Source organism: Lissotriton vulgaris, chromosome 9, assembly GCF_964263255.1.
Source record: "Lissotriton vulgaris chromosome 9, aLisVul1.2, whole genome shotgun sequence".
NCBI classification, from domain to species: domain Eukaryota; kingdom Metazoa; phylum Chordata; class Amphibia; order Caudata; family Salamandridae; genus Lissotriton; species Lissotriton vulgaris.
This window is the reverse complement of record NC_141697.1, coordinates 842,388,986-842,401,138: the sequence shown is the minus strand read 5'-3', so window position 1 is coordinate 842,401,138 and position 12,153 is coordinate 842,388,986. Positions and strand designations below refer to the sequence as shown.

Below are 12,153 nucleotides of genomic sequence, written 5' to 3'. Positions count from 1 at the left end.
GGCCGCAAGCTCAAAGCTCCTCTGCAACCTTTTCCAGTGGTCACCACCCCGTTCGAGAGGGTGGGGATAGACATTGTGGGGCCCCTGGACCCCCGTACAGCACAAGGACATCGGTTCATCCTGGTCCTGGTGGACCACGCCACCCGCTACCCCGAGGCTGTTCCCCTGCGAACTGTGACAGCCCCGGTAGTCGGCCGAGCCTTGATGGGGATCTTCTCCCGGGTGGGCTTCCCCCGAGAAGTCGTCAGCGACCGGGGCACAAACTTTATTTCAAAATACATGAAGTCCCTCTGGCAACAGTGTGGGGTCACCTACCGATTCACGACCCCCTATCACCCTCAAGGAAACGGACTAGTTGAGCGGTTCAACCGCACGCTCAAAGGGATGATTGGGGGGTTGGAAGAGCCCCTCCGTCGCCAGTGGGATGTGCTACTGCCGTGCCTCCTCTTTGCCTACCGAGAAGTCCCCCAGAAGTCCCTCGGCTTCAGCCCGTTCGAACTCTTGTATGGACACCCTGTGCGAGGGCCGCTCAGCCTAGTCAAAGAAGGCTGGGAAATGCCCCCTCTAAAGAACCCTCCAGATGTTTTCAAATACCTCCTAACCCTCCGCAACCAGACCAGACGGTTCAGAGAGATGGCAAAAGCAAACTTGGAGGCCAGTCAGGAAGACATGAAAAGGTGGTACGATCAAAATGCCTCCTCCATCGAATTTGAACCCGGCCAACAAGTGTGGGTAATGTCTCCCACCGAACCATGTGCCCTGCAAGACAAGTGGACGGGGCCCTTCAAAGTAGTCGAGCGCAAGAGCCCTGTCACCTATCTCATCGATATGGAATCTTCACGGAACCCTCTCCGGGTCCTCCACGCCAATAGACTGAAACCCCACTTTGTACGCTCAGAGCTCAGCCTCCTGATGGCAACAGACAATGGAACCGAGGAGGACTCCGAACCCCTCCCTGACCTCCTACGGACTCGGGAGAAGGACGGCTCCGTGGACGGGGTCCGACTCTCGGAGGCCCTCACCCTGGAGCAGCGCCAAGGCTGCCGAGACCTCCTGCTGCAGTTCGCCACCCTGTTCTCCCTCACCCCAGGGGTCACCCCCTGGTGTTTACACGACGTGGACACTGGAGACAGTCCCCCTATCCGCCATCGGGCCTACCACGTACCAGATCGGGTACGGGCCTGCATCCAAGAGGAGGTGGCCAAGATGCTCACGCTCGGGGTCATCGAGCCCTCAGACAGCCCCTGGGCCAGCCCCGTGGTACTGGTCCCCAAAGCGGCCGCCCCCGGCACCACGCCTGAGCTCCGGTTCTGCGTCGACTACCGGGGCTTGAATGCGGTCACCAGGACAGACGCACACCCCATTCCCCGAGCAGATGAACTAATCAACCGCATGGGAGCTGCCCGCTACCTCCGCATCTTCGACCTGACAGCGGGCTACTGGCAGATCGGTCTCACACCCCGGGCCCAAGAATGATCTGCCTTCTCCACCCCTGATGGCCACTATCACTTCAAGGTCATGCCATTCGGCATGAAGAATGCCCCAGCAACATTTCAGCGGCTAGTAAATTTGTAAATTGTTGTGTCTTGTAAAGCGCACTGCTACCCGGGGGCCTCGTAGCGCTATAGACCGCTGGGGAACCCATCCTGGCTTTCCCTGTGAGATAGTCCCTCCTGGGGGTCTCCAAGGTGAAACCAGGCATCCCCGGCGTTTGTGTGGGGCCGTTGTGGAGATGAGGCAAGCTAATGCCCAGAGTTGCCGAGTGTGCTCCCAGGTCGGAGTAGGCACCGATGCGAGAATTATCAGTCCGCTGATCCTGGTCCGCGACCCTGCCGCGTTGGGAATCGAACCCTGGTCCCGGGCCGTTCTCTGCACTCGGGTCTGCCGCCTCTAACCAGTGAGCCACACCTCTCTAGTAAACCAGGTCCTGGCGGGACTCGAAGAATTCAGCGCCGCCTACCTGGACGATATCGCTGTGTACAGCCGCCACTGGTCCGACCACCTCCACCACCTCCGAGAGGTGCTACAGGCCCTCCAACGAGCTGGCCTCACGATCAAGGCCAGCAAATGCCAAATTGGCCAGGGGTCCGTGACATATCTCGGGCACCAGGTGGGAAGCGGTCTGGTGGCCCCTCTGCAACTCAAGATCGCTGCCATCCAGTCTTGGCAGCCCCCCATCACCCAGACCGAGGTCCGCGCGTTCTTGGGACTCACAGGCTACTACAGGCGGTTCGTGAGGGACTATGGCAGCATTGTGGGGCCCCTCACGGAACTCACATCCAAAAACCAACCAAAGAAGGTCAACTGGACCCCAGACTGTCAAGCGGCCTTCGAGAAGCTGAAGGCCGCCATGTGCTCCGCCCCTGTGCTCCAGGCCCCCGACTACAGTCGGGAATTTATCGTCCAAACGGATGCCTCCGACCATGGCATTGGGGCAGACCTTTCCCAGCTGAACCCCGAAGGACTTGACCAGCCAGTGGCTTTCATCAGCAGACGGCTCCTGGCCCGAGAACAACGCTGGAGCACCATCGAGAGGGAGGCCTTCGCTGTGGTGTGGGCCCTCAAAAAGCTCCGGCCTTATCTCTTCGGCAGCCACTTCCGGGTACAGACCGATCATCGGCCCTTGCAGTGGCTAATGCAGATGCGGGGGGAAAACCCAAAACTACTGCGTTGGTCCATCTCCCTGCAGGGGATGGACTTCACTGTGGAACATCGACCCGGGCAAGACCACGCCAACGCAGATGGCCTGTCACGCTTTTTCCGCCTCGACGAAGAGAGTCCCCAAGAGGATGGGTGACTCTCCCCGCCTTCAGCTGGGGGGGACGCATGTTGGACAGGCCACGTGTAAGGCTTGCTCCCCCCCCGCACGACCAGGCCCGAGCCCGGCTCTTCAGGTGTTACACGCAACAACCACCCGTTTCCCGTTTCATATGGGACCCCTGCCCCTGAACATCTCCGCACCATGGGCCCGATTCCCTACCGGCCCTCTCGCCCGGCCTGGGCGCCATCTTGGACACAGCACCACGAGGCCGCGTGGCCTCCGATCGACCCTAACCCTGGGCCTGGCCAGGCCCCGACATCCCGGCACCACCATCCACCCAGGAGGTGAGCGGACTACTTGGCAGGTCAATGGGAGAAAGAGGTGTTGATGGCTCTCCCCCGCCAGGTGCCGATCGCCCCCAGCTCCCCCAGGCGCTGGCTCCACCCCCCTGCTGGGTGTCTGGACTCCCTCATCCCGGACCTCCCGACCTCCAAGTGCGAGGGTCCGGACATCAAAGGGCGCCAGACCTATAACTGGGGCAGCTCCAGAGCAGGGAGGCAGTTGTATCCTGGAGTCGAGAGACGCAGTGAAGAACTCATCCTTGACGGACTACTGGCGCTGCCGTAGCCCTGCCTTGTGAACTATCGACCTGCCTGCTGGCGCTGCCGCAACCTTCTGAAACCTTCATCGTCGTCGGGACCTGCTGGCGTGGCCGCGGACCGTTTGTAACCACCACCTTCATCGGGACCTGCTGGCTCCGCCGCGGCCCGATCATCTAGAACGCCGAGCTCGAGGATTGTGAGCTATTTCATCTACCACCATATCCACCAGATTGTAACGAGACTGTCCCGCTACCCCCTTACCCAATCAAGAGACTAGAATAGAGGGGACCCCTGAGTCCAGACCTCCTTGTACCATTTCACCGTACTTAAAGAATTGCTTATAAAGTAACGTTGAACCTTATCCTTGTGAGGTGTACATCTGTGGGGGGGGGGAGTTACTTGTCTGTACGATCGTTGGAGACGGCTCTCCCCGGAGACCTCTCCCCTTGTCCTCGGCCGACCCTCCCGGTCCGTCTAACACACAGTCTCATTGGTGCGCTGGAGAGAGGACGACCTGAAGAGTTGGCCTAGAGGTGACCCGCGCCGGGAACAAGTGCTCCGCTTTCCGGTTGGTGCCCCCTGAATTGGCCTTCCGACTGGTGTTGGTGCGGCGGCGGAGACGGCCCACGATCCGCGAGACGGCGGTAGGGCTAACATGACCCTCATCTACCTGGGGGTTACAGCAGTGTGGACGCTAGCTTCCACCGGGAGGTGGTCTAAAGCCGGGGGTAGCGGTCCGAGGTGCCTGCCATCCAGGATCGTGTCCCTGGAGACGAGAGGTGGACGCTGAGACTGGAGGCGATAGAGCAAGACTGAGCCCCCGCGCCGGGGTACTCCGGGCGGTGAAGAGACCCTCACATAGTTTTACAGTCTGACCGAGCGCACCCCCCCCCCCCTCCGACAGGCCAGGAGTACACTAGCTCGGGGACGACGGCCGAGAGGTGATAGTAGGGGGGTCCCTACTCAGACACACCTGTATCCCCCCGGGGTACGACATTTCCACCGCCAAGAACAGGAAGGACAAGACCATTAAAGACTTGTTTGCTAAAGCACAACCCGACCCTACGGCATCCACCATGGCGGCGGGTCCCCCGGGTCCGACACCGGGGAAAGAAGACGGGATGGAACCTACCAAGAAAGCGTTCCTCGAATCCATGTTTGCAGCCCTACAAAACGACATCCGCACCCTCAAGCAGGAGTTTGCTTCAGAACTCCGAGAGGTCAGGCAAGAGATGGGCGGAATTGGGGAAAGGGTTGCAGACTTAGAAGGCAAAAGCGATGGGAAGGACACGGAAATAGCGGCCTTGCAACAAGAGATCCTCCGGATCCATGACCAACAGCTGGACCTGCAGTCCCATGTCGAGGACCTGGAAAACAGGTCCTAACGCCATAATATTCGCATCAGAGGGGTGAAGATGGGGGAGGACTCGAAGGATCTCTTCTCGTATTCCAGAGCCCTCTTTAATCACATCTTGGGTAGGCTGCTGGAGGCGGAGCTGAGGATTGACCTAGCACACAGGGTGGGGCCTCAGAGAGCGCCGTCGGCCCCTCTGCCGGACATCTTGGTCTGCGTTCAGGATTTTCGCACTAAAGAAACCATCCTTCAAAAGCGCTGCAACTACACCCTCTGCAGTTTCAGGGTCAGTCTCCTGTCCTCTACCAGAACTTGTCCGCCCTCACCCTACAGAAGAGGAGGACCTTCAGGCCCATTACTATGCATCTCCAACAGCGCAACATCCCCTATAGCTGGGGCCACCCATTCCGGTTGGTGTTCCGTATGAACAACAAACTCTACCAATTGCGCTCTCTATCGGTTGACCTGCCTGAGTTGGAGGGGGGAGATGAGGACTCCCAGGAGGGGACTGATGGATCCAAACCCCAATGGCGCTTACAAGGCCGCAGACGCCGCCTTCGGAAACCCCGAGCTGCAGAGTTCATGGAGGGCAGGAGGTCGGCCCTCGAGGCAGTTACTACGGATCTCTCCAACACCTAGGCTAACTAACTGCGGACCTGATATATGGCGGACTGTATGATTTCCCGCGACACAGGCCGTTGGCGGGAGGGAGGCGTATTCTTGATGGTGACCAACCCCCGAATTCTTTCACTGATCAACCATGGTTGACGGACAATGTGGCATTGCATGTTTATTTTTCCTTAACAAGTTTTGTGGTTTGGTTATTGGTGGGGGGGGGGGGGTTGGGAGAGGGTATCCAGTGCTCCTGGTTCGCTTCTTATTCGGCACATATATCGTTCATAGCATAATAGCCGCCCTCCCGTGCCTAGAACTTGCTTACCTCTGCAGCACTATGCGCAGCGCCCCTAATACAAGCCTGGTCTTACTGATTGTTGAACATGCCTGCCTCCACCCTTAGAATTCTTACCCTCAATGTGAGAGGCCTTAACAACCCAGTAAAGCGTAGGGCAATACTGTCATGTTTAGAGAACACCCAGGCGGACCTATGCTTACTGCAGGAGACCCATTTACTGACGCGTGATTGCCATAGGCTGCGGTCCCGTAAGTTCCCCACACAGTACTTTTCCTTCTGCCTTACCAAGACAGCTGGAGTGGCGATTTTAGTGGCGCAGCGATTCAAGGGAGAGGTGTTGCTAAAGGGTGCCGAGATTAAGGGGAGGCTTCTGACCTACTGCTTCGCCTTGGGCGGAATGACATTCACTGTCGGCTCCATATATGCCCGAATGAAGGCAAGGAGAAGTTCCTACAGGCTGCCCTTACGGAGGTCACTGCCACTCCGGATCGTAATATAATTTTGGGGGGCGACTTCAACCTTGTATTTGACAACCTACTAGACAGATCTAGTCAACGCACTCACCAAGTAGGTGCACTATCGGCAGAGAGACATGGGCGACTACACGACTTAGGCTTACATGATCTTTGGCGCAAGTTCCACCCCACGAATAGGGAATACTCCTATTACTCTAGCGCACACAAAACTTACGCACGATTGGATCACCTGCTGGTTTCCACCCCAGTGTGCGGGTTTACGACCACGGTCGAAATCGGGGTGGCCTCCCTTTCCGACCATGCCCCGGTAATAGCCACTCTTACCTTCCCGCCCGCGCTGTGCCCCTCCAGGGTATGGCGTCTTCGAGACACACTCTTGCACAGAGCTGATGTTGTAAAACGTATACATGACACTATTGCCGACTACCTCTCTCATAACACGACTCCGGACAAGACCCTTTCAACCCAATGGGCAGCGCTGAAAGCGGTGGTTAGAGGGGAATTTATTGCCCTCTCAGCCGCCGACAATAGGGAACGTCAGTTTAAGGGGGGGCTATCTTACACAGGGTGTTCGGGAACTGAAACACATGCACCAAAGGACCGGAGCTCCGAGAGTGTGGCGACAGCTTAAGACAATGCGCCATCAGTTAGTGGTGCTAGACCAAGATAGGGCGGAATATGCGGCCTTACGATTGAAGCATGCTTACTACACTGGGGGGGACAGATGCGGGCGCCTGCTAGCCAACAGATTGCGAGAGGTCCGACAGCATGAAGGGGTCAAAGAGATAGTCAGAGCAGACGGGACTCGCGTATCAGAGGATGCTGAGATAGCCGATACTTTCCGCGATTTTTATGCTACGCTCTACACCGAGTGCCCAGTTGACAGCTTTGCTGGAGCTTCCTTTTTAGACTCTGTTTCTCTGCCCGCACTGACGGCGTCCCAGGCTGAACACCTGGATAGAAATATCCACACGGAAGAGGTTATCACAGCCATTTCTCGCCGAAAGCTGGCGAAGGCCCCAGGGCCAGATGGCTTCCCTGCTATTTTTTATAAGACGTTCTGCATAGTGCTCACCCCGCTCCTTACTTGACTTTTTAACTCATTCGCTGAACAGGGAGCGATACCGAGAGATCTTCTAGGAGCCTCCATAGCAGTGATCCCTAAGCCCGGGAACGATGGAACTAAATGCGGGGGTATCGCCCGATATCCCTTCTTCACGTTGACCTTAAGCTATATACCAGGATTCTGGCTGCCAGATTAGGCCCTTACATGGCCAGTCTTATCGACCCAGATCAGGCGGGATTTATACCTGACCCTCAGACGTCAGATAACACCATGCGAGTACTCCATCTCATAGAAAAGGCTACTAGGGTACCCGGGGAATACATGATGCTGACCATTGATGCTGAAAAGGCGTTTGATCGTGTCCACTGGCCTTATTTGGAGCAGGTGCTGGAGAGAGTGGGGATACGAGAAGTTTTGCACCTTTATTTTTAATTGCTACAGATTCCCGACGGCCTCGGTCAGAGTGAATGGATATACCTCCCCCAGTTTTTCTATCGAAAGAGGCACGAGACAGAGGTGCCCATTGTCGCCCCTTCTTTTTGCCCTCTACGTGGAACCTCTGGCTCAGAGGGTGCGAAAGAACGCAGCAATCGAAGGATCAAGTTTGGAGGCTACGTTCACAAAGTCAGCCTATATGCCGATGATGTACTGCTCTCACTGACTAACCCAAAGACAGCCTTTCCAGCATGCATGGCAGAATTTGAAGCCTTTGCCAAGGTGGCTAGATTCAAAGGGAACACCGGCAAATCGATAGCCTTGGATCTCTCGTTGTCCCCTGCCACGAGGGTGTACCTGCAGGAACTGTTTCCCATTCAATGGGCGACTGATTACGTTCCGTATCTGGGGATACAGCTGGCCAACTCCCTCCCCACCATGGTTGCTACCAACTACGCCATTCTGCGTGGGAAAATCCGACGCGAAGTTGGCCAGTGGAAGCATTACTCTATCTCTTGGTTGGGCAAGATCGTGGCGGTTAAAATGTCTATCCTACCCCAGATTCTCTACCTCTTCCGCACTCTACCTCTTCGACCACCAGCCGGCTGGATCCGACAGACGCAATCTGAATTGGCCCAGTTTATCTGGAATGGCCGGAAACCAGGGATGCGAAGAGCACTGGCGACGCTCGACCCAGAGATGGGGGGGGGTCTGGGCATCCCAGATCTTCATGTGTACTTTCAAGCAGCCCAGCTGCGGCACTTGGTTGAATGGAGCAGATGGGAATCGGAGAAACACTGGCTGTTTCAAGACCAGTCAATAGCGGGAAGACCACTACAGGAAATTCCTTTCCTGCGCAAACCCCACAGGCCCCTAATCTATATGCCTCGCACATAACTCTGGTCATCATGGAGGTGTGGGATGCCACCAGTGTCTCCCATTACCTCACAACTTTTCCGTCTCCCCTCACTCCGCTGGTCCATTATCCCGACTTCACCCCAGACGCGGATGGAGTGGCCTTCGCACATTGGAGGCCGGCCGGCTGTCGGGTTTTATACCACATATATGGGACCGAGGGGGTCATTCCCTTTTCCCAATTCAGACAGGAGTACGGCTTCCCGGAAACTGAGGTGCTGCGATATTTACAGGCACGGCACTCTCAGGTCCGCACCAGCGCAGACAGACGCTTATTCACGTACGAGAAATGGTTCATCACCCGCAAGACAGACGCCAGACACATCTCTGACCTTTACAAGATGCTACAGAATACACAGGTATATACACACAATCCAGGCAGAGAGCGTTGGGAGAGGGAACTAGGCAGGACTCTTAGTCACAAAGAATGGGGGGAGATATACTATAGAGCTAGACACTCTGCATACCATATGGGACTTACGGAGACACTCACAAAAGTCGCAACATATTGGTATTACACCCCAGAGAGACTACATGCGATATACCGCGCTCGTGACGCAACTTGTTGGCGAGGCTGTGGCCAGATAGGTAATCTAGTACACTTGTTGTGGGAGTGCACACACATTCAATCTTACTGGGTTCAAGTGTTGGATGAAATAGATAAAAACTTCGAGAATAAATTCCCATGCTTCCCAGCGTACTTACTACTAGGTCTCCCTAATCCCCTGACCTACCCCCTAAAATCGCTCAGAGGCAGAAAGATGGCTATAGCACTAGGTTCAGCGCTTCAAAATATCCTTATACATTGGTGTTCCCCCACTGTGCCCTCATTTATTGGATGGCTCCACCGACTTTGGCACGTGCTTGGGATGGAGAAACTGTCCCTCACTATGGCGGGAGAGGGGTCCGCATACAACGATCTGTGGCAACCGTTTCTCTGGTTACTGCCCGCAGAGTTCCGAGAAGTCACATGTTCCCGATATTTATTTTAGATTGCTCCGCCTCACAGATCCACGGAAGGCAGAATGTTAAATTGGTTACTAAGGGCTTGACATGGGCGAGGTGGGGAATGGGAGGTTGACAAGAGGATGGAAGCCTTGGGAGCACTGGATGGGAAGAGGGAGGGGGGCTCTGGGGGAAAGGGGGGTTCTTGTTCTCCTTTTCTTTGTTTGCTTTTTTACTTCTATCCCACGCATGAGCACTTGGCAGGTACTGTCTAAAATATATTTAAACTCTCGGTAGGCGCTGCCAAGCTGTACTGTTATGAGCAAAGTTGATGACAACTAATTGTATGGGAAATGCTTCTGTGTTTAAATTCAATAAAGATATTTGAACCATAAATTCTTTCAGTAAACATCATTGTTTTGACATTGGCGGGGACAGAATCTGCCCAATTCTGTAAACCTGTACTCCAGTTGTTCTTGTTGTGGTTTGCTGCTTATCCTGAGCTCTAGCCTCCTCCTAGAAGGATGAAAAGAAAGTGGCTAGGCTTAACAGACTTTATAGGCTCAAGCCAAAGACATCAGAACTATATTTGAGATCGAGTCAGAGTCAGTATAGGAAGTCTCCATTTTAGAAAAATCATTAGCGCGCTGGTCGAAGTTGCCAACAGTTGCTTTCTGATGCTCTGCATCATTTCTTTTAGATTTCCTGCAAGTGAATGATTGCGATAATAAAACATCTTCTTGGTCAAGGTCATGTGGAATGCATAGGGCAACCACCGAAGAAACTATGTTGATGTTAATTCATTGCCTAATTTTTGTACTTATCCTCCAATATGATTGTATCCTTCATGAGTCTGTGCTTCCTAATTGGCCTAAATGCTTGCACAATAGATCACCAAGAAGCAGAGGGTGTCCCCTTCCGGTTCTCCATCTTACAGCCTTGTGTAAATGCCTGCTTACTACTGACCTTCTCTTTATTTTTCTACTTTCAGCGCCCACGGGGTCAGATTCACAAAGCTGGTCCTCATGCATGACCACAAGCATGCAGCTAGCCCAGGAGTGCCTGAAGGAGCAGGTGGAAGAACCGGCAGAGCCGCCGCAGCCACTCGAAGGCTTGGAGATGTTTGCACAGACCATAGAGACTGGTGAGACTTTAGCTGACAATCTCTCTCTATAATTAGCTGTTATTTCCCCAATGAGGGCCAGATGTGTGACCCTAGTTTGCATGCAGAAACGGGGTTGTGACCCGTTTGCACATTCAAAACGGCCCAGGGCCATGTTCAGTTCCTAAATAGTGAGTCGCAACCCCATGCATGAATATTTTGCGTAATTGCGGTCTCAAAATACTCTCAAATTACCACCCTCTTCAAGATGGTGGTAATGCAGTCGCAATTTGGAAGGGGTCCCATGTCCCGCTCCAAACACCCTCCCTCTCGCCGACCCGTTGTCCGTGCCTTCTCCCTCCCGCCCGCCCACTGTCCGTGCCTCCTCCCTCCCGCCCGCCCACTGTCCGTGCCTCCTCCCTCCCACCCGCCCACTGTCCGTGCCTCCTCCCCCGTCCTGCCGGTGATCCAGAGAGAGACGGGTCCTGTGTGCCTGGAGACCCACCAGCTAGATGTAGTGCTTCGTGCTCACTTAGCAGCTGAACCACCCAGTCAGTCTTGTGACGTCATTCCCCGGGCCGCGCTGTGATTGGCTGCCGGCCCGGGACCTGACTTGTATTGCAGCACTTTAGGAACACGTCTTGTTTCTGCCTGTCAGTGTGATCAGTGCTAACGTAGAGTACAAGTGTGCCTTCTTTCACTACTTGAGCGGTTAGAGTACTCTCTCTAGGTATCATCACGTGCTGGTACTGTGTCACGGGTACTCGCAGCTGCCTCAGCTGTTTGAAGCACTTTATGGACACGTCTTGTTTCTGCCTGTCATTGTGATCTGTGCTAACGCGGGGGTATGAAGGGAAGAGTGTCCCAGTAGGAGAGATTGAAGTACCCTGAGTATTGAGTAGGAAGTGCTGTGTCATCCGTATTTAAGTGCTTTCTAAGTGCCAACTGTTACGGAGAGCCCCGCTATACCTACAGCTGCCTCAGCGGCGTGCAGCACTTTGCGTACACTGCTTGTTTCTGTCTGACACGAGGGCCTATGCTCATGTGGGGCAGGAAGGGTGGATTATGCCAGTACTTGGCAGGTAGCGGCGCTCTCAGTACCAAGGAGAGCTGGGACTGAGAGCTCTGCGGTACCCGCATCTCATGCAGCACTTTATCCGCACTTCTTGTCTCTTCCTGAGATGTGCATCAACTCTGCCGTCGGGTCAGGGAGGGCAGCATCTCTCGGTGCAATCGAGGTGCATACACTCAGAGATGCCCACTCTGGAGCCCGGGATTCATGCAGACGCTCATCCTGTCTCTTATCGTCCCCTTCTCTTTTCACCGCGGTGCACGGAGAGAAAGGGTTTGCGCAGGATCACAGCGAGCTCACATGGGGGAAGCCGGGATCAGAGGTGAGTTCCCATGACACGGCAGCGCACAGATGAGCCAACGGATCTCACCTCTGCCCAGTCAGTGATGTGAAGCATACCGAAAACTGGCAGGGCGCCCCTGCCCGCCTCTTTGGGGCAAGGATACCCCTAAGATTTGGAACTGCCCTATAAAGTGGAATGCTTGGGTTGAGGACAGCATAGGGGAAGCCTT

At 55.0% G+C, this 12,153-nt stretch overlaps 1 protein-coding gene across 1 annotated transcript in view; it reads left to right on the top strand.

The window, feature by feature from the left end:
* Nucleotides 1-12,153, top strand: part of ATG2A (autophagy related 2A) — a 2,120,972-nt gene that overhangs the window by 103,303 nt on the left and 2,005,516 nt on the right. The window contains exon 3 of the mRNA XM_086939522.1: nucleotides 10,459-10,611. Coding sequence (XP_086795648.1) covers nucleotides 10,459-10,611 — 153 coding nt within the window. The remainder of the gene's footprint in view (nucleotides 1-10,458; nucleotides 10,612-12,153) is intronic.